This window comes from Paramisgurnus dabryanus, chromosome 3, assembly GCF_030506205.2.
Source record: "Paramisgurnus dabryanus chromosome 3, PD_genome_1.1, whole genome shotgun sequence".
NCBI classification, from domain to species: domain Eukaryota; kingdom Metazoa; phylum Chordata; class Actinopteri; order Cypriniformes; family Cobitidae; genus Paramisgurnus; species Paramisgurnus dabryanus.
Window position 1 is genome coordinate 3,281,415 of NC_133339.1, and position 23,256 is coordinate 3,304,670.

The 23,256-nt window shown below is 35.9% G+C and overlaps 4 protein-coding genes across 4 annotated transcripts; 3 read left to right on the plus strand and 1 right to left on the minus strand.

Annotated features, from left to right (window-relative positions):
- The first annotated feature begins 912 nt into the window (after positions 1-912).
- LOC135733812 (ecto-ADP-ribosyltransferase 5-like) lies at positions 913-1,930 on the plus strand. The gene is given in 2 exon segments (XM_065252596.2): positions 913-1,348; positions 1,351-1,930. Coding segments are annotated over 2 exon segments (723 nt in total). The 5' UTR covers positions 913-981; the 3' UTR covers positions 1,707-1,930.
- A 1,356-nt stretch (positions 1,931-3,286) lies between these two features.
- Positions 3,287-6,068, plus strand: LOC135733813 (ecto-ADP-ribosyltransferase 5-like). The gene is made up of 3 exons (XM_065252597.2): positions 3,287-4,356; positions 4,886-4,960; positions 5,043-6,068. The coding sequence occupies exons 2-3, from the start codon at positions 4,904-4,906 to the stop codon at positions 6,006-6,008; spliced, it is 1,023 nt and encodes a 340-aa protein (XP_065108669.1). The 5' UTR covers positions 3,287-4,356; positions 4,886-4,903; the 3' UTR covers positions 6,009-6,068.
- An 8,415-nt stretch (positions 6,069-14,483) lies between these two features.
- On the plus strand, positions 14,484-15,562 carry LOC135734125 (erythroblast NAD(P)(+)--arginine ADP-ribosyltransferase-like). The gene is made up of 2 exons (XM_065252994.1): positions 14,484-14,698; positions 14,769-15,562. Exons 1-2 carry the CDS (start codon positions 14,639-14,641, stop codon positions 15,510-15,512), a joined length of 804 nt encoding a protein of 267 aa, XP_065109066.1. The 5' UTR covers positions 14,484-14,638; the 3' UTR covers positions 15,513-15,562.
- Positions 15,563-20,719: 5,157 nt separating this feature from the next.
- LOC135734124 (ecto-ADP-ribosyltransferase 5-like) lies at positions 20,720-22,264 on the minus strand. The gene is made up of 2 exons (XM_065252993.2): positions 21,727-22,264; positions 20,720-21,645 (listed from the first exon to the last, which is right to left on the minus strand). The coding sequence occupies exons 1-2, from the start codon at positions 21,781-21,783 to the stop codon at positions 20,899-20,901; spliced, it is 804 nt and encodes a 267-aa protein (XP_065109065.1). The 5' UTR covers positions 21,784-22,264; the 3' UTR covers positions 20,720-20,898.
- Between the last annotated feature and the right edge of the window lie 992 nt (positions 22,265-23,256).

Genomic DNA, 23,256 nt, shown 5'->3' on the forward strand with positions numbered 1-23,256 from the left:
ATTTGAATCAATCCTGCTTATTTAAACTATAACTATTTACACTATTCAGCCGATCAACTTTCCCGTTATCATTCTATTCTCCGACACTGCGCAGACTCTCTAGCGGTAAGTTTTGGTCCATTTCGGACTTAATAACAGGGGGGACCGGATTAGTCCATTTATTAAAGGTGACACTTTTCTACAATCATTGAAATGTGGGAAAAATAAAGAGAAAGGCAGCAGATATAGCATCATTCTTCAGAAAGAGTAGCAAGAAGCAGCCAAATGAATAGTAAAATACATTTCAGTGGCCTAAATTCACATGATTTTCTGGTCTCTATAGTATTTTCAGCAATGGGAGATATAAATCCTGGTTTCAAAGTAAATTTCAAAAGTTTTATTTGATTAAATAGTTTAAAAAACATAAGGTTGAATTATGACTATAAATTGTATGTTAATCTCAATTCATTTTAATTAAAATTCAAGTATTGTAGCAATTGTATGTTATACATTATTCTGATTAACACACCTATAATACTTAAGTATTTTAGGGTTGGAAAGAGATTTTATATGTCACCCCCAGAGTAACTGCTGGACCCTGCCTGGCCACCCCTATGAAAAATCCCTTGCTCCGCCACTGATTAGCAAAACACAAAAAATACATTATATTATAAATCTTTTCCCGGACAAGTGACTTTTGTGTATGGACAAGTGAAACACAAATTTACTTGTCCAAAGGACAAGTTGCTCAAAAAGTTAATGTCAAGCCCTGCATTATACTGTACCTGATCTCCATTCGTTGTACATCTGAGGATTCCGACTAAATCATGATGTTGACCACTGCAGCCCTTATTCTCATTGTCGCCAGTAAAGTTGTTCTAGGATGGGTAAGATTGAATTATGAATCTGTATTGTACAAGTATTATTACTGATGATTTGATGTTATCATCATTGTTTTAGGATTATAGACGACCTGTTAAAGAAGAAATAATCCCATTAGATATGGCACCAGATTCAGTTGATGACCGTTATGATGGCTGTACAAAGGAGATGAAAAACCTAGTGAGTGAAAAATATCTAAATAAAGAAACTTGTTCTGACATATCTGAATTCGGAGAAGCTTATATTTATAGTACAGAAGAAATCCCTGGACCACATAAATTGAAAATGCACCATTTAATTGCCATTTATGTGTATACTGGTCATGTACTATTTGAACGGTTCAATCGTGATGTTAGGACTGGCAGACAGAAATACAAAGACAAGACATACAAATGGTATTCACTTCACTTTTTGCTGACTGAAGCGATACAGATTCTTAAGAAAACACAAAAGGGATGCAAATTAACTTATCGTGGTACCAAACTTACCGTAATGAGAATGTTCTGAACAGAGAGATTCGTTTTGGGTCATTTGTGTCCACCTCTTGTACATCTAAAGTAGCAATGAAATTTGGAACTGAATCTTGTTTTGAAATCATAACTTGTGAAGGTGCTGATGTGTCAAAATACTCACCGTTACCTAATGAGAAAGAGGTGCTGATTCCCCCGTATGAGACATTTAAAGTCACTGATGTAAAGAAGAGAGGACAGAAAGGTGTCTGGTGTAACACTGTGTTCAAGTTGAAGAGCACTGGGATAAAAAGTAACTTAAACTGTGCACTGGCATCAGTCGAGCGCAAGAAATATCACAATGTGACAAATATCAGATATCACAATTATCTCTGACTGATCTGCCTTCACAACTTCATTCTCTTTTTTATATTAAGTGTTGACACAACTTGCCAAATAAAAAGTATTGCTCTGAAATACTTTATTCTGATTGGTCAGTGGTGACACAATAACAACCAATAAAATGTATACGGCTTATGCCTATGTTTAATGTATCACTTTACTGTCTCTGTTCTGGTTTAAATTTGTTACAAATGAGCTAATAAAATATTTGAAATCAATAGTTTGTGTGCAGATATTTATTACTGTATGCATGTCCATATAGGCTTACTACACGTGTTGATGCTTTTACAGCAATGTCCCACTAGATGGCAATGTTACAAAGTTTGGCAAATGGTTTTCTGAATGCAGTGTGTTGTGGTTCAACGACTACATAATGCTTTCCTCTCAATATAATTTGAATACACCAACATAAAGAAAGAATATGACACATAAGTTTAAAGACCACACAACAGAATACATTAAGAACTGTTATTAAACAACATGATCAACTCCTCTCATCACAATCATCGCAATATAGTATAGACATAGTGATGTATGTGGAGTTTCATTTTCTGAAATGTTGTGAAACTGAAGTTTTGAACATTAACATTAATATAAATAAACATTTGCTTCATTGACTTATAACTTGATTTAAAGTGTTTATTTGGGTGCTTTATATTTTTGACCTATAACCCATAATGGGTAAATATTGGACAGAACACAATGATGGGTTAAAATTGACCCAATGCTATAGGTTTTTTTAACCCAACTTCTGGGTTATTATACCAATTGTGTAACAACAACCCAACACTGGGTGTTTTGTCCAATATTTACCCATTATGGGTCACATATAACTCAGCCATTTTTAGAGTGTGCAGAAAACTTCAGTGTACATGAAAAAATATACATTTTATACCCTACATTACCCTATGTGTTGTCCTTTAACACTTTTTTTGCCCCGTTATTTTAACACATTTGTTTTAAGAGTGTAGTTATTCCCAATTAATGCTACATTTCTCTGCAATTTTAGATCTGGAAAACATGTTTTTGTCATCTGTGCCTCCCAAATCGCAAAAATATTAGAACGGATAAGAAAATAAATAAAGCGGCAGTGTATCTTTTATGTCACACTGGGCACATACTTTACAAGGTTTTACCGCAGTAAGGTCCGTAAAAAAGTTTTTTATCATGGAAAGTACTGAAGTGGTATTTTTTGTAAAAATAATTTACATGTATGTTTCTTGTTTCATGTAGTACTGATCGATCACTCTAAAAACAAACGGTGCTATATAGCACCAAAAGTGGTTCTTTGGTCGTAATCATAGAACAATTTTTAGTGCCATATAGCACCGGTGAAGCACCAGTGAAGCACCTGTGTAGAACCATTTAGTGCTATGTAGAACCATATGTGGTGCTATATGGCCCCTATATGGTTCTACACAGGTGCTATACAGGTGCTTCACCGGTGCTATATGGCACTAAAAATGGTTCTTCTATGATTACGACCAAAGAACCACTTTTGGTGCTATAAAGCACCGTTTGTTTTTAGAGTGTACACATTCTGAAGTTGCTGTGGTTGGAATGAAACTACTTGTTCCTTTTGTCCTGCTGCTAATGTGGTGATCTGTAATCTGCAGAATTTGCTAAAACAAGTCATATCTTAGCTTTACCACATCCACATATGAATTTGCAGTGTTTCCATCCAGAAGTTTATGCACATTTTTATTTACATTAACATGATTTGGCTACTGTTACATTATGTTGTTAATTTATATTATGCTAATTTAATTACATTTTTATATTAATACTGTTAAATACATTTTGTCAATACATTTTCTTCTAAACAATTTAAGTTTGTAGTGCTGGGTTACATGAAAACATTTGATGAAAACTGAAATGTAAATGAAAATTGAATTAATTATTTTCTTGCAAAGATAAAGGACCAAATATGTGTGCAGTTACATATTAACAAGATCATAGTCAGGTATATTTACACTCTTAGAACGGATGTGTTAACTTTTGTGCGTTATGCTTTTAACACATTACAGTATGTGTAATTTGAACACATTTTGTGTCATTTTGTGTTAATTTTGTGTTTAAATATAAAACAAGTTGTGTTATAAGTAACACAAAATGTGTTGTTTTAATAATAACACAGAGATGGGTGAATTCTGGGACAACGCATTTAGCGTGTCGTCCCAGAATCAACACTAATGTGTTGTTTTTAACACATTTGTTCTAATAGTGTACTGAAAACAAGAATAACACAAAAAATATAGCTTGTATTGTTGCGTTACTTATGAACTATGACCCTGGGGGTGTCGAAAGTAACAATGTGCAAACTAGAGACATTTACATTAATTGAACATTATGTACAAAATACCACCTGGTATTGACCGATCACACTTGTGAGTTATTTACCACAGCAAAAATATATATCTGTCTTAAAACATTATCTTATAAAAAATCCCCTATTCAACATGTGACAGATGAAAAATTGTGTAATAAAATTCTAAGAAACTAAAATAGGAACTGTGAAAAACACAATCATTTTAGATGTAATCAGTTTTCATAAGAATGTATATGCATTCCTGGAATTGGGTGCCTTTATCCTGCCTTTCATTTCAAAATAATCCTCACTGCCACTTTTGATTCATGCATGCAGGTATGACATTTTAACATTTTGTTCACTTAACATTTAAATGTATTAAATAAAAAACCTAAAGGTCTTAAAGGTTTGTTACTGTAAATGTTTTTGCCCTGCAAAGGATGTCTGTAAAATATTTAATTGATAGTCAGTATGATTTGATATTCACAAAAAGTAAATGTTTTAGCTGCAGTCTTTCTTTCTAACTTTCTTTGGTTTTAAATAACAAAATAATTACTGAGCAAGTACAAAAACAATCAGGGTTTAAAATTGTCTCCTTGTCTTGCACTGAGGACATGTTTATAATAATGAATGTCAAGATTTTATTTTTTATTTTTTTCAAAAATAAGATAAGCATGTAAAATAACCTGCAACAGTTACAGATTGCAGCTTTAAACAAAATGTCTCTTAAGACAGATTGCTAATTTATCCCTTATTTATAAACTGGTAAGAAGCTTTAAGGTGTATGATTCTGGGTTTGTACACAATATTGTATGTGTTCTTTTTTACTGCATTATACTGAATTTCCATTCGTTGTGCATCTGAGGATTCAGACTAAATCAGGATGTTGACCACTACAGCTCTTATTCTCATTGTCACCACTAAAGTTGTCCTAGGACAGGTAAGACTGAATTTTAAGTCTGTATATTACTATACAATCATGATTACGGATGATGTGAGGTTATTTCTTCTCATTGCTATAGGATGACAGATTGCCTGTTGAAGGAGAAATATTGCCATTGGATATGGCAGTGAATTCAGTTGATGACCTGTATGATGGCTGTACAGCGGACATGAACCTTCTGGTGATAAAGAAATATCTAAACCAAGAACTCTATTTGGAGAGGCTTGGAAATGTTTGGAAAGAATGTTTAGATAGATTCCCTCAACCAGTAAATAACTTGACTCGTAATAATTTAGCTGCCATTTGTATGTACACTGGTGAATCAGTATACAGAAAATTCAATCAGAATGTTCGGACTGGTAAAAAAAAGTATAAAATTGATATGCACAAGAGAAATGCATGGACATGGCATTCACTTGATTTTTTGTTGAGTAAAGCGATACAGATTCTTAAGGAAACACAACAGGGATGTAAATATACTTATCGTGGTACCGGACTTAATTTTAGAGAGGATGTTCTGAACAAAGAGATTCGTTTTGGCTCATTTGCATCCTCCTCTTTTGATCGTGAAGTAGCAAAAGGGTTTGGAGGCGAATCTTGTTTTGAAATCAAAACTTGTGGAGGTGCTGATGTGTCAAAATACTCTGAGTATTCTGATGAGAAAGAGGTACTGATTCCTCCATATGAAAAGTTTAAAGTCACTGCTATCAAGAAGGATGACTGGTGTAAGACTGTATTTGTGTTAAGCAGCACAGGAATAAGAAGTGACTTAAACTGTGCATTAGTGGCATCATCAATTAAGCCCCAGAAGGGCCTATGTGACACATACCCAGTTTTCGCAATAAAAATGTGTCACAATACAAAAAACTTTCTTCGATGCTTACAAAGGAGTTGCAATTTCAAAAGACTACAAGACAACCAGCGTAATTCTACAATTATTATTCTTACTAAGCCAAGTGTTATAATAATAATAATACTTGTTGTTGTTGTTCTTATAATGATGATGATAATAACTTTTTGTCATGCACATAGTATGCATCCCTGAAATCAAACAAGCCTGATGTAACCCTTTGATATAATGAAGAAGATGTCAAATATGTAAAAGTAGAAGCAACAGTTTAAAGGTTTTAAGATTATATGCAGAATTAAATGGCTTAATACATTGGTTGTCATTTTTTGTTGTTTTTTTAACACACAAATATGCCATACTGTTCTGAAAACTACAAATGTTTTTAATATCAGTCCCATTAGTTTACAAATGGGATAAAATATGTGGGTAGTAGTCATACATTTACTCGCCTTTACACAACTATTATCATGTGATTGTTAGGCATAATGTATAGCTAGCCAGTTGTTACCACAGAATAAACCGTGTGATCAGGATGTGGTTACATAAGGAGTACTTCGACTCGGCGCAGTAAAACTCCCCCTCTTCCTCTCATAATGAGAGGGAGAAGGGGAACGGATTTTTCAGCCGTGACTTTTTATTGCGCCGAGTCGAAGTACTCCCAAAAGTGCTATTCCACCATACATTATAGTTACCCTTTTTAACCCGCATAGAAAAGCGCCAGGTTTTAATTTGTGCCACCATACTTGGTCGTATAACTACTCGGTTTAAATAGGGAAAACGTTGATGTGTTTGGTCATTTCTAACTTCATCTATATTTGGTACCATTGAATGAATGGGGCTAAGCTAAATGCTATCAAAATGTCGCCGCGCGCAACAGCGATTAAGTGCAAGCACTAAGATGATAGAGGTATGTATCAACACTTCTTATAAGGTAATAACATACTTTACAGTTTTTTACAGACGCTAGGACACATTTCTCAATACTTAGGTCACTTTTGCAACTTTCAGCTTGGCAAAGCAGTTCATTTCACATTCAAAATGCACTACAACTACCAAAACACACCTAAAAACACTAACAACATGTAGCATTATACAATGTTTTCTTGTGTAAAACAAGGACGCATCTCTGTTTATAATTCACTGCAATATATGTTTGTTTTTTTTTTCGGAGGAGAACTTTCGGAGGAGAACTTTTTTTTTAATATATAAAGTAAATTATTTTACAGTACAGAAAATAGGAATACTTATTTACAGTGCACATAAGGGGAGGGGGGGGATTAAGCACCACGTAAAAGTGTAACACATAACATACATACAACAAAATAACAGACAAATTACAAAAGGACAATACAGTTGCAGTGAGACCTTATTACTGCTGGTTGAATAGAATGATCTTGAGGTTCACGTTCGTTAGTCACAGTTAGAGTATTTAAGCGGAAATGGGTTTAAAAAGGGTTGGAAAAAAAATTTATGCATGAGTTTAAATAGTGTGTGCCTATAGAGATAAAATAAATACAATTACATAATAGAAGAGAGAGATGTGTGACTAGTTATGTACACGGCTTGTAGCTATGTTTTTGTGTTAAGAAATGATAGAAATGGGGACCAGATGTCTTCAAAGGCTGATATCTGCTTCCATCTGCGTGCATTATATTTCTCTATTGAAATGTGTTCAGAAATTAAATTTATCCAATGATTGATGTTGCAAGATTTCTTTGATTTCCAGTTTTGGAGAACTACTTTCTTAGCGACAGCTAGAGAGACGAGCAACGGATTTCTGTATTTTTGGGGGATATGGATTTCAGAAATGTCGCCAATGAGACAGGGTGTTGGAGATAATGGGATTCTGTGACTCAGGATGGTGGATAATGTCTCAGTGACTGTAACCCAAAATGATTGAACTGGTTGGCATTGCCACATGGCGTGTAAATAGTCATCTATCCTACCTAAAGTGCATTGTGAACAAATATTGGTGTTATGTGGGCCCATTTTAAACATTTTACTTTGGGTGATGTGAGTTCTGTGAATGACTTTATATTGTATAAGTTGCAGGTTTGTGTTATTGGTCATGAAAAATGTGTTCCTACAGATTTGTTCCCAGTACTCAGGGTTGGAAGAGAAGGCCAAGTCAGCTTCCCACTTGGTAGTTGGGAGGTAAATTTTTTGAAGGTATTAATTTTCATAAGTTGTTCTATAAGTTGAGATGGTTGTAATGTGTTGTTGATAAGTCTGGTTTTGTGTTTAATTATAAGTTGTTGATATTGAAGAAATTGTTCTTTCCCAACCCCATATTTCTGTGTGAGTGTGTCAAATGACATGAAGTGGTGGTTCTCAAATACATGGTAAAGATGTGTGATTCCTTTTTGTGCCCATGTCGGGAAAAAAAGAGGTTTATTTCGAATTTTGAATTCTGGGTTGTGCCAAAGTGGGGTAAACTTATTTAATTCTAGTGATGATTTTGTGATTTGATTTGTTTTCCACCAGGCTGTCAGAGTTGATTGTATAGTAATGCTTTGGAAGAGGTTGGATTTCTTAATTGATTCTGGGAGGAAGGGGAGATCTGAAATTGGGATATTTATGCATTGGTTTTGTTCCAATTCTAGCCATGGGTAATTGTACTTGTGTATATTGATCCATTTAACTAAATACTGTAATTGATTTGCCAGGAAGTAATGATGGAAGTTTGGAGCCTCAAGCCCCTCATGTGATTTTTTATTTTGTAGTGTTGAGAGTGAAATTCTGGGTTTTTTATTTTTCCAATAAAATTGTGTTGTTAAAGAATTAAGAGTTTTAAACCATTTATCTGTTGGAGTGACGGGGATCATAGAAAAAAGGTAGTTAATTTGAGGTAGGGTTAATTTGAGGCTGCAATATATGTTACTGGAATGAATCAGACATGATGCAGAATTCGTCAATATTTTATGTAGTTTATTTTTTTCCACCGCATGATTCAAAAATGCAAGAATTTGTATACACACCATCCACTAATACAGATACAATGGTAATGCTTATCTACTCGGCTGTGGACAACTGTGGCTTGTCAAATTGTCCAATTGTTTTTATAGCATTTAATTTTAAGATTTAAAATATATTTCATTAAAATATTACTGTAGAAATGTTGTAAATAGCTGTCTTATTTAGTTTTGTATTATGTTATTGTTTTGAACATAAGTTTAACAGTTTTGAAAACAGTATAAGCATGAGCACACTGGCCTGTATGTATAAAGAGTTTTGGCAGTTGTTGTGTCTGAGTGAGAAAATAATTCATGAAATTTGAGAGATGTAGTTATTGAATGCATTTTGTGACAAAGCAATAATAATTTATCCTCAGTTTAGCCCACATAAACTTCTGTTGTGCTCACTGTGTGAAGAGTTTTGCAAAAGTGACCTAAATATTGAGAAATGTGTCCTAGCGTCTGTAAAAAACTGTAATATGACAAAACAATGGAGTATCCCTTTAAACTTCATTTTAGTATGTAGAAATTAAACCATTAAATTGATCTGGTTGCACATAATTAAATTTAGTGTACTGAACATAAAAATTGAGTAAATTCTACTCAAAATAGTTTAGCTATAAATATGAAGTGGGAAAACATCATAATTACGAAGTGGGAAAACATCAGGCAGAGGTCTGTGTTGTTATATTAATTTTAACTGGTGCACTGACGTTTTAGTATTACATGAACATTGTTGCCCCGTGCTGGAGTTTATGGCTATAGACTGCAGGCCATTTTATGCCCCTAGAGAGTTTTAACCTCTGTTATATTTGCATGCGTCTATGTTCCACCTGAAGTTAACACCTGGGAAGCGCAGAACGCTTTAACGAAGCTGATTATGAATATTGAGAATAAGCACCCTGATTCTGTACTTCTTGTTATGGGCGACTTTAACGCATGCCACTAGAAACATGATCTGCCCAAATACAAACAACTAGTTAGTTGTCCGACTCGGGGAGGAAATATTCTGGATCGTTTTTATTCTGTTCATAACGCAGCATATTGTTCACTTCCCCGTGCTCCTCTTGGGAACTCAGATCACTGTTTTATTCAGATGGTCCCCACCTACAAACAAAAACTAAAATCAGCAAGGGCAGTACAGTATACATCTAAAAGATGGACGACAGAGGCAATTGGGATGTTACAGGGCTGTTTAGACACCACCGATTGGGAATCCATGCGCGCCTCTTGTGACTCTATAGACTCATATACAGACACTGTGTGTTCATATATTTCATTTTGTGAGCAAACGTGTATTCCCACTAAAACTGTGGTGAAATATAATAACAACAAACCCTGGTTCACAAAATCCCTTAGGCTGCTTAGGGAAACCAAAGAGCAGGCCTATAGAGAAGGAAATGGAGATGAATACAGGCTGGCTAGACAACAGTTAAATAAAGCCATTAAGAAGGCAAAAAGTGCCTATAAGGTGAATATGGATGAACAATTTGGCACAAATGACTCCTCTTCAGCGTGGAGATCGCTAAAGCACTTGACAGGCTATAAAAATAAAAAAACAACAAGTCACACCATCTGCCAAATCAACACATTCTCATCCCATGGCGTCAATATTTGACGCCACTTGACCATGCGTCAATATGTTACGCGGAGGGTATACCTTTCGCGTCATTTTTTGACGAACTGGGGACTTCAATACTATTACGTCCGTTGCATTCTCTTTCCTATTTCCTTACCATTTTCGCGTCGGTTTAGGGTTAGATTACGCAAAATTAAACAGTGTACGCGAAATTAAACAGTTGTCACCTGGCGTTGGGGTTAGAGTTAGGTTTGGGTAGGGATGTCATTATGTAAATCTAACCCTAAACCGACGCGAAAATGGTAAGAAAATAGGAAAGAGAATGCAACGGACGTAATAGTATTGAAGTCCCCAGTTCGTCAAAAAATGACGCGAAAGGTATACCCTCCGCGTAACATATTGACGCATGGTCAAGTGGCATCAAATATTGACGCCATGGGGTGAGAATGGGTTGGCCAAATTGGCCAATGAATTTAATGTTTTACACACGATTTGAGAAATCAAAATGCTCTCATCCTTTCCCTCTGGGGGATGGCACACTTAGAGAGTGGGAGAATATTGCCCCGCAGGATAAGGTCATTTCTGACATTGAGATTGCGGAGAAGGATCCGCTGGCTCATCAACGTATGTAATTTCTTCGCAAAGTTAGAAATTTAAACCTGGATTCTGTTTTTATGAAAATGTTTTACACTTGCTTTATTGAATCAATTCTTACCTTTTAATTTATCTGTTGGTATGGTTTCCTCTTGGAGAAGCAAAAGAACTGTCTGACTTCTGTAGTCAATGTGTGTAAAAAAATAGTTGGAACTGCTTTAAATGACCTCAGTGAGGTGTACAGGGTCAGATGTGTGAAGAAGGCTAAGGCTATTATCGCTAATCCTTCCCATCCCTTGTGTCAAGAGTTTTTAATGTTAAATTCTGGGTGCCGCTATAATGTTCCGCAGTGTAAGACCAATAGATTCAAAAAGTCTATGATCCGAAGAGCTATTAGTTTTTTAAATGATTGAGTAAAACATACTGTATTATTATATGTTTTGTATGTTGTATGTAACTGCTGCTGTAAACCAAATTGCCCCACGGGGGACAAATAAAGCTAAACAAACAAGGATGTGTATCGGCTTTTTAGCCGACAAAATGTAAGGAAAGCGAGCGGCCCTGATGGGATTTCACCTGCCACCCTCAAGTACTGTGCTAGTCAGCTAGCTCCAGTTTTTACAGACATTTTTAATCAATCAATTGTTTTATGTAGGGTTCCGAGTTTTTTTAAGTCATCAACTATTATTCCAGTGCCGAAGAAAGACAAAGCGGTGGACTTAAATGACTACAGAACGGTGGCACTTACATCAGTGGTCATGAAATGTTTGGAGCAGTTGGTTCTGTCACATCTTAAACCTATCACAGCACCTTATCTTGATCCACTACAGTTTGCTTACAGGGCAAACTGTTCGGTAGATGATGCGGTCAAATTAGGACTGCATTATGCTCTGGACCATCTTGACTCTCCTGGCTCCTATGTAAGGATGTTGTTTGTGGATTTCAGTGCAGCCTTTAATACCATTCTACCCAAGCGATTGTGGGAGAAGCTGTTACTGTTGGGCGTAGGACCCTCTATCTGCCACTGGATTATGGATTTTCTAAGTGACAGACAACAGTATGTGCGGCTTGGACAGCACATGTCTGATTGTCAGACTACTAATATCGGAGCTCCACAGGTCTGTGTGTTGTCACCATTTCTCTACTCACTGTACACTAATGATTGTACTTCTAATAATGATTCCATCAAGCTGATTAAATTTGCAGATGATACTACATTAGTCGGACTTATTAAGGGGACCGACGAGTCTGCTTACAGGCAGGAAATGTCCAAATTGGTTGCCTGGTGTGATGATAACAACTTAGAGCTTAATCAGCAAAAGACTGTGGAAATGGTGATAGATTTTCGTAGAACACCAGCCTCCCTTCCTCCTTTAATCATCAAGAGTTCTGCTGTGAAGAAGGTCGAGTCTATCAAATTTTTAGGCACTGTTATTACAAATGACTTAAAATGGGAGGAAAATAGTTCCTCCATTCTTAAGAGAGCTCATAGGGGAATGTTTTTTTAAGACAGTTAAAAAAACTGAACGTTTCCAGCTCTATTCGGTCCAGTTTTTACAGAGCCACTGTGGAAAGCCTTCTCTCAGCATCCATTACTGTTTGGTTTGCTTCAGCATCAGCCCTGGCGAAGGTCAGACTACAGCGTATTGTGCGCACAGCAGAGAGGCTGACTGGAAAGAGGCAGCTGTCACTTAATGACCTATATGAGGCCAGAAAAGGGCAGCTAAAATTGTTGCTGATCAGTCCCATCCAGCAAGTGACATTTTTAAGCTGCTTCCTTCAGGAAGAAGGTACAGAGCAGTGAGGACAAGGACCTCACGCCATTAAAAAAATTTTTCCCAAGAGCCATTTCCCTTAAGAATAGCCGATTTAGCACATTTTGGACTATTTTATTATTTAATTGATTGTTTTTGTGGCATGTTTTGGTAGCTATATGTATATATGTTGTATGTTGAGTTGTGTGTTACTGATAGCCATATCAAATTCCTGTGTATCTGCTGATACATTTGGCGAATAAAGTGATTCTGATTAATATAATTAATCAGAAATTACTAATTAAATATAAGTACACTCAATTCATAAATTATAAGTACACTCAACTAAAAAAAATATATCTGAAGTTACATATTTACTGTGTGCATCTTCTTGCCATAATAAAATTAAGTAAATTCCACATAACTTTTTCAGTGTGCGTGTGTCTCTTTTAATGCAAAGAAAGCTTCTGTTCCCCTCCCCATATGCAAAGTAGGGGGTAGAGAGCTTACACATGTGATTGGACTACATCAAAACATGTGTCTCTGGCAGATGGTTGAACTATGCATTCATAAGGCAGAGTCTGTGAGCAGGCATGGGCGTAATCAATGTGACATCACATTGATAGGAGATCCTCACCAGCCTGTTTTGTGTGACTGTTGTTGTTTAAAGGAGATTACACAAAGAATAATAGATGGATTTGTATAATAACACACTGGAAAAAAATGTTATGTTGAATTTACTTAATTTTATTATGTCAAGAAGATGCACACAATTAATTTATCTAATTCCAGATATATTTTTTTAAGTTGAGTGTACATATAATTTATCAATTGAGTGTACTTATGTTATATAAGCAATTTCAGATTAATTATATTTATAATTATTTTGAGTAGAATTTACTCAATTTTATGTTCAGTACACTAAAATTAATTATGTGCAACCAGATTAATTTAATGGTTTAATTTCTACATACTAAAATGAAGTAATTTAGCTGGGAAAGCATGCTGGGAAGTACAAGCCCTGCCTAGTTAGTTATATTTACTTAAATAATTTAAGTAGTTTCAACATAAAATTTCCTTCCTTCCTTCTACAAATTTGGGTGGATTTTACATGATAAAATTAAGTGAAATGTAATAAATAATTTGTTAATTTAGAATTACTTAATATTTTGTGTTATTTTTACTTTTTCATTTTTAATAGAATTTAATAATTTCTTTTAAATTAAATTTACTAAGGCACATAATTTTTTTTTCAGTGCAGGATGTTCCTCCACACACACACTGGCGACTCATTTTTTGATAGAAAAACAGGGGGGCTTTTTAAAGGGTCTCGTCTTAGTGACAGCTTTTGTATCTACATTTCTGAAAGAGTATGCATTGTGCTTGTTGTGCAAAACCGTGCAGCATTTCACGTCTTAAGGTTTTCCAGCCCCCCGTTTTTCCAGTTTTTTTTGTAATTTTGTGCCACCCAAATCATATTTTATTAGATCTGGTGTATGAGAACTTACATTTTTTTTATTCTGCTTTTACTTTATACTTTCCTTTAATCTAGTCATACAGTAGTTTTATTTATTTTTTATTTTTATGTGCAAAATTTCTAAAACATAGATTTTGCAGATGATAAATTATGGAGGAAGCGTTTATTTAATATTTACATTCGATACATTGTTTTAAGAAAGTACTGTATGTTTACTAGTATTGGGTGTCTTTGACCCGCCTACTTTTCAGAAAGTATAAAACCCTCTGAGTTTGTTCCTCATTGCCACTCTTTCTTCATACATACAGGTATGATACCTTAACCACTTGAATTACTTTATTGAACTTAAACTTTTAAACTGTATTAGATCTAACACAATGTTGAATTTGTTGTTTTGAAGTTTCTTGACTGTATTATATTCATACCTGATCTACATTCGTTGTGCATTTGAGGATTCAGACTACATCATGATGTTGACCACTGCAGCTCTTATTCTCATTGTCACCAGTAAAGTTGTCCTAGGACAGGTAAACTTGAATAATACGTGTGTATATTACTGTACAATCATTAAGTGAAGTTATTATTTCTCATTGCTAGGATGACAGAAAGTATTTTGGAGGAGATATTTTTCAATTGGATATGGCAGTGAATTCAGTTGATGACCGATATGATGGCTGTAGAGAGAAGATGGAAAACCTGGTGAGAACAAAATATCTAAAACAAGAAATCTGTGCTGACTTATCTGGCTTTGGAGCAGCTTGGATAAACAGTACAGGAAAAATATCTGAATCAAAAAAATTGAAAATGCACCATTTAAGTGCCATCACCGTGTACACTGGTCTTACAGTTAACCGTGAATTCAATCAGGATGTTAGGACTGGTAGACAAAAATACAAAGAAAAGAAATACACATGGTTTTCGCTTCATTTTTTGTTGACAGAAGCGATACAGATTCTTAAGAAAAAGCAAAATAAATGTAAATTAACTTATCGTGGTACCAAAGTTATGTTTAATGAAAATGTTCAGAACAAAGAGATTCGATTTGGTTCATTTGCATCCTCCTCTCTTGAACGTAAAATAGCAAAGCGGTTTGGAAACGAATCTTGTTTTGAAATTGAAACATGTTATGGTGCTGATGTGTCAAAATACTCCTATTTACCTTATGAGAAAGAAGTGTTGATTCCCCCGTATGAAACATTTAAAGTCACTGCTATAAAGAAGAGAGGTGCCTGGTGTAACACTGTGTTTAAACTGGAGAGCTCTGGGATAAAAAGTAACTTAAACTGTGCAGTGGCATCAGTCGAGCCCAGGAGATATCACAATGTCATTATCTCTGACTGATCTGCATTTACCTCTTTATTTTCTTTCTTTATATTAAGTGTTGCTTTCATTGTACTACCACCATTCGTTGAAAAATAAAAATGTTTTAAAGAACTTTATTAGTTTTACTGACTGAAAACTGAAAAGCATATAAATAACTGCATTATTTCATTGCCTGCATTCTACTTTACGTGTAAAGGCTCTCTAAAAATAAATGACTGTTGGTCAGTTGTGACCACAAATGTCAGGGTCTGTAATTCCCCAGTAACAACCACTAAAACTAACACATCCTGACTCATCAAGGTACTGTGAGTCATTAACCTGTACGACTTAAAGGATCAATGTATCGCTTTCCTGTCTTTTTTGTTAAAAATTAGCTAGTACAATATTTTACATATATTGTTATCATTTGTGCAAGCAGCTTATTATTACAACCTATAGTTTGCCTTATGCATCAGATCAAGATGCATTGCATAAATGGTTTCATAAACATTTAAGGTTTATGGTGAAATTCAAACTTATTTTGGAGCACCTAACACACCCCTAACCTACAGTATATTTCACCAATAGCCATGGGCCTATACAGTAAATGTATTGATATTATTGATGATTTTTTTTATTAAAATATGTATAAGTGAACCTGTTTATACTGCAGTCAGATTGTGCTACAATAGCAGCTCTTTTTATTCATAAAAAACATAATTTTAACTGTTATGGATTTAGTTTCATTTCTTACAGTTTTTCTATCCTATTTATAAAGGATCAAAAATGTTTTCAAAAATTAACGTAACAAGGTAAAAAGGTGTTTTTAAATGTCATTTTTACTTTTTCTATTGTATGTTACATTTCTTTACAATAGTCTCACCATACACCTCATACTCATTCTCACCATGTGGCTTCTGAGAAAAGGTGTGAACTTAAAACCACCATCATTTCCCTTTCACATTTTCATAAGGTGTCTGTGGATTGCACCCCTTGCAAACTCAAGTCTGAATTTTGACAAGTTACACTTTTATATAAATTCTGTCCTGATAAAGTTATATTTGATACAAACCCATAAACTATGGGAAAACACAACGGGCCCTATTTTAACGATCTGAAACGCAAGTGACTTTGTGGGCAGTTCTGGGGCGCTGTTACTATTTTTCCGGCGTGAGAAATAACTCTTGCGCCGGGCGCAAATCAATAAGGGGTTGGTCTGAAGTAGGTTCATTATTCATAGGTGTGGTTTGGGCGTAACGTCAAATAAACCAATCAGAACGCTATCCAACATTCCCTTTAAACGCAAGGGCGCAAGTTCCATTGCGGGTTGCTATTATTATGACGGATTTACCAGGCGTACGCCAGGAGCGGTTCACAGCCGAGGAGACCGACGTTCTTGTAAGAGCAGTCAAAGACAGAGAAGTTGTTTTGTATTGGGACAGGAGAAACCCGCCCAAATCAGCGTAGGTTAAACAGGCGTGAGAGGAAATAGCCACAATTGTCTCATCAGCTGGCATCCCCATCGTTGCGCCAAGCGCTACAATGATGTCAGGAGATGGGGGAATCCCAAGCTTGCCAGCATAAATCGGGCACGCCATGTCACGGGAGGTGGATCTGCCTCTACACAGAACCTGACGCCAACAGAGGACATCGCTGCGTCCACCCTCACCGCTGAAAGAGTTTGGAGGCTTTGAAATCAGACCCAAGAAACGCAAGCAAGGTCCAACCCCAAAGTACACTTACAAATCAAGTTCATATACATTAAGGTTTCTTATGAAAATATTTAAATCGTTATTTGCATGATAATTTTTTAATGCAGCCACACAATAAATAAAAACTATCACCACAATGCTCACCACTATGATTTCCCTTATCTTGTGTATTAATATTTTTAAGTGTAACAATTTATGATTTGCAAAAATAACTGTTGCATCTGTGTAGATTAGATGCAAAGTGTGTGCGCGTTGTGCACGCTATACATTATGGTCAAGCATGCGCCCTTAAAATAGCATAATGAACAACGCGCAACGCGCCACTGACTTAAAACTTTTTTTTCCTGGTCAGTGGCGCAATTGTTTTTTGAAACTGCAAAATAGCATTAGGGATGGTTTGCTCCGGAACACGCCTCTTTTTTTGCGCTGAACTGCCCAGGGAGCGCAAGTTCATTCCCTAGTTTGCCGACGTGCGTCTGTGGAGGGAAAAACCCGCTGTGCGCCGGTGCAAAATACGAATGATACATGTGTCACTGACAAAGTCAATTGCGCTGGGTGCAAGATAGGGTCCAACATGTTTTTTTATTATATGTTCTATGAGATGTACCAAAAATGTAACTATTTTATTTATTTATTCTTTTTTTTCCAAAAATCATAAATGTAAGTAATTTTTATGACCATTTCCACCCAGTTTATCATCTGATTTGTGTGTTTCCCAATATTTCCGCATTTCTGATTTGAGCGTTTGGCATGATTTGATGTCCTGCCCACTTCTATGATTGACATATAAGGTAACCCTTAGTGGCAGCCAGTGACTTCTCTTCCAAGGGGTGCAAATTCAAAATATGTGTGCATCACGTGAACTTACATGCATCATGCGTCATGTCAAAATACGTGCCTGCTGCACATCCGTCAAAAGGATTTATGATAAACAGACGCACCACGGTACAGGAAAACAGCTGCAGATTTTGGCTCCGCCCTTTTAGTCTGCATTCTTTCAAGTTCATTGCAATTTCACAGCCATGGCACAGAACAGTGCCAACATCAAAGTACAAATGTGTGTACATTAACTGACAGATGACATCTGCACCTGTGTAGTACTTTATGAAACCAGTTTACATAATGTGATGCAGGAGCAATACAAGACATGTTCAATCCTATCTCCAGTGAAAACAGATCTTAACACACTATGCTTTGCGTCGTGCCACATTACCACCTTGGGTGTGCATTATTTTCTTATAATTCAATGGCCGGTCGTCAATTATTCCTTACGTATTATCTGTCAGAGGTTGTGACTCAAAAAAGGTTGAGAACCATTGATCTAGATAGAAGTCTGTTGTAAAGCATAACATGATCAGGTTCCTTAAGGGGGTGAGGAGGTTCACCCCCTCTCCATATCCTTTTGGGACCTGTCCATGGTGCTGAAAGCACTCCAGGGTGCCCCATTCGAGCCTTTGAATTCAGTCAAACTAAAGAGATTCTATCCTCTGAAAACACTGCTCTTGGTTGCATTGGCTTCGATAAAGATGGTAGGGGACCTGCGCGCTTTTTCAGTCCATGATTCGTGCCTCATGCCAATGTGAATTGGCTTTTTTTAGGTATACTTGAAGTAGATTGGACTCTCTGGCTAGATTTCGGATTTGCCTATAATCGACGTGATGTCTCTGTTCCCTTCCGTAGGGAACAAGGGTTACGCAAGTAACCAAGCTATTATGGAAAATTAAAAAAACATATTTGAACATTAGATACATTTTACAGTTACTCTAGTACAGTGGTTCTCAACGTTAAGGGCGATTTATAGTCGTGCGTAGGTCCTACGGCGTAGCTACGGCGTAGGCTATCCGTAGCCTGTGCGTATCTCTGCGTAGCCTGACGCGCACCTCACAAAATTTCTAACAGCGCGTCGGCTCTACGCAAACCGTAAGCGCTGTGATTGGTCCACCAAAACCCCTCCCGTCAGGTAGAAAAACTGCGTCATAGGTATTTCCGTTTGAGACGGTGAAAACAAAGATGAGCCAAGTTGAGGAGTGATTTAACTCAAACTGAAACATAAGTCGCTGTTTATTTACTTCCATCACTGTGGTCTTCTCAAATTATACACAACAAGTTGCTATTTCTTCTTCGTTTGTGGGTTAACTTGCTTAGCTTCTTCTGCTGCTACTGTGGTTACACGCGTGATTACTGCCAACCAGCGGTTTCGCGTGTGTTTGCACGTCGACGCGGACGGCGACGCACAAGTATAAATGAAAACCGACGCGGAACCTACGCCGTCGCTGCTACGCCGTAGGACCTACGCACGACTATAAATCGCCCTTTATTCCTGGAGGCCCACTGCCCTGCACATTTTGTATGTCTCCGTTATTCAACACAGCTGATTCAAATCATCAGCTCATTAGTAGAGATCTCTGTGAACTGAACAGTGTCTGTCAGATGAGAGAGACATTCAAAATGTGCAGAGCAGTGGGCCTCCAGGAACGAAGTTGAGAAACAATGCTCTAGTACATTACTGTCATAAATATTTGCAGTCGGCCTACATTGTAATATAATTTTTACAACAGCAGACAAAAAGAAATCGAGCCTTTACCACAGGCTCATTTTACAAACTGAATGCAGCATGATCTGTGTAGGAATGCAGAAAGATATTCACTTATCGCCACCTATAGTACAGATGTAATGATATAAAAATCACTGAATGAATTAGTAAATGAATGAAAATGATCATTGAAATCATTTGACCTAACACACTTGTTTGAACATGGCTGCATGTTAGTCCACTTTAAGACATCCAATCAGAAGCTTTAATGACTCCTCCTTCTCCCCACAGCCATCCTAAAGGGCATTTCGTTTTCGTGGGGGTCACACTTCATAAAGTGAGAAACAGACTAATCAACCAAAACCATTTGAAATAGACCAACACAAGGCTGTCCAGTCTACAACAACAACAAAATACATACCTCATGCCTACTGGGGATAAATGTGGGGTGCTGTTGCTCTCAGCTCGATCATTACATACAGTTGCCAACTGAGCCAAGCGCTCAATTTTCAAACATAATTATCTCACTTAAAATAGTCTAGAAACTACAAAAATATTTGGAAAAATAAAAATACATTTATCATCATTTATTAATCTTTGCTAATGCTAGCTAACGCAAAAATATAAATGTTTTACTGGCATAAACTCAGAATCAGGAACAAACTCACGGTATATTATTGATGTATGTTTATGTGCAGTCATGACCCCTGCTGGAAACATTAAAATCACACATGAGCTGCTGTGTATTAAAAACTATGTGGTAATACAAATGTATTATTCTGTCAAAAACTACACTTTGGGGCAGTTTCCTGTACAAAACTAGTTATATTTCCTAATTAAACTATGGTCAAGTCCTGGCTTAAGCTTATCCCTGTCTGGGAACCCACCCTTAACTATAATTAAACCATGATTTTTTTTTCTAAGTGCAGGTATCCCTTATTTATCACATTATAATTACAAGATAATAAAGACAGCTCTAATTAAGAATTGGAGACAAAATATTGATTTAAAATATTTTATTATTATATTATAAACAAAACAACAAATATGCAACAAACGTGTTAAGCTGCATTTAATTCTGCTTGTGATAAAAAAATCGATTCTCATTTGGGTCATTTAAGCTGCAATCCTGAAAGCTAGCTTAATATATCAAAGAAAAATGATAATATGTAAATGCTGATCAGTCGGAGATAATGACATTGTGATATTTCATGGGCTTGCCTGATGCCACTGAACAGTTTAAATTACTTATTATTCTGTAGCTCTTCAACACAAACACAGTCTTACACCAGTCGTTATTTTTTATATCAGTGACTTTAAATGTCTCGTATGGGGGAATCAACACCTCTTTCTGATCACGTTTCCATGAGTATTCTGACACATCAGCACCATGACAAGTCTTGATTTCAAAACAAGATTCAGTTCCAAATCCCATTGCTACAAACTGATCAAGAGAGGAGGATGCAAAAGAGCCAAAACGAATCTCATCGTTCTGGTCACCATCAAATATATCCCAGGTACCACGATAAGTTGATATGCATACATTTTGCGTTTGCTTAAGAGTCTGTATTGCTTGTGTCAACCAATAGTAAAGTGTATACCATGAGAATTTCTTGTTTTTGTATTTCTCTCTACCGGTCCTAACATCCTGATTGAATTCTTTATATAGGCCTGGTACAGCACCAGTATACACATAAATGGCAATTAAATGGTTTCTAGCTAAGTTATCTTGTGGTTTAGGGAATTTAATTTTACTGAGATTCCAAGCTTTTCCAAAGCCTGATTTATTATCATCAATTTCTTTGTTAAAATAATCTCTCTCCACCTGTTTTTTCATCTTCTCTGTACAGCCATCATACCGGTCATCAACTGAATTCTCTGCCATACCTAAAGGAAATCTCTGTCCTTTAATAGCTCGTCTGTCATCCTATATCCAAAAATATAATAACTTTAGTAATAATGTAATCATGATTGTACAATAATATACAGAATCATAATTCAATCTTACCTGTCCTAGGACAACTTTACTGGTGACAATGAGAATAAGAGCTGCAGTGGTCAACATCCTGATTTAGTCTGAATCCTCAGATGAACAATGAATAAAGATCAGATATGGATATAATACAGTAAAGAAACTGCAAAAGACAACAAATACAACATTGTACTACTAATCCAAAATCTTTGCACAGTACAAAACTGGGCACACTGTAGCTTCGAGCATTTCTTATTTATTCAAAATTTTATTTGAGACATTTTACACATTTAGTTTTTAAAGCAAATATTAACTGTAAATATATAATTGGTGATTTTTCTCCAAAAAAATAAAATTAAATTAAAAACGAAATGGTGCTTTAATAGTACCACAAGCTTGTTATCATAGAGGAACCATTTTTAGAGAGTTACAGAAAACATACTTTATATATCGCCTCTGTACAACCATATAGGTGGTGCTAAAGGATCTTTTTTAAAGAGTGTACAAGGTTTCATAAATAGAGTAACAATTCTCAAAGTTTAAGTTTAGTAAAGTAATTTAAGTGTATAGAACGTTAAGATATCATACCTGTATGCATGAAGAAAGAGTGGCAATGAGGAACAAACTCAGAGGGTTTTATACTTTCTGAAAGTAGTAGGCGGGTCAAAGACACACTAAATACTAAGAAAACATCATCAGTTCTTAGAAAACTCATCACATCTGAATATATTAACAGTTTATAAAACTTCTGAGAATTATAACACCCAGGTTTTTATTTGTCTGTGTCAGGATGTTTGTAAATACACTCCAACTATAATTATGCCAAATATAGTTATTGTTTTTTAATGATAATCATACATTTTTGCACGTTTAACTTTGTACAAATTTATATAAATAAGCTATCTTGATAAATATGAATTAATTCTTGTCAGATCAGGCTGGTTTGTGTCAGGTCGCTGGTTCGAGTATCACGGCCAGCAAGTTGTTGCAGCAGGCAGTGATGCAGTAGCTGCTCAGGGCTCAGTGTGGGTATGTCAGTGTTGGGTGTAACTAGTTACTTAGTAATAAGATACTGTAATTTAATTACTTTTCCCTTAAAAAAGTAAAGATATGGATTACACTTATTTTTCTTGTAATCTAATTACAGTTAGCCTACTTCTGATGTAATTAAATACTGTGACTGTAAAACTATTATGTATACTATAATACAATAGTGTTGACCCTAATGGCCATAGGTTTCTATGATACAGCGCTACTATGGTTCAAGTCTTACCTCTCAGGTAGGTCATTTAAGGTATCCTGGAGAGGTGACGTCTCCGAACCCCAACATCTCAATACCCGGGAACCTCAAGGCTCTGTACTTGGACCCATGCTCTTTTCGATATACAACTAACTAACCCTTGGCTATGTACACTGTGTTATACTTGATGAGACTATTTCTAACGCACTTATGTATTGCTGTTCTTATGTTGCTATAATTGCTTCTATTGTTTACCTCATTTGTAAGTCGCTTTGGGCAAAAATGTCTGCTAAATTAATAAATGTAATCTAAATGTAATTTTCTAG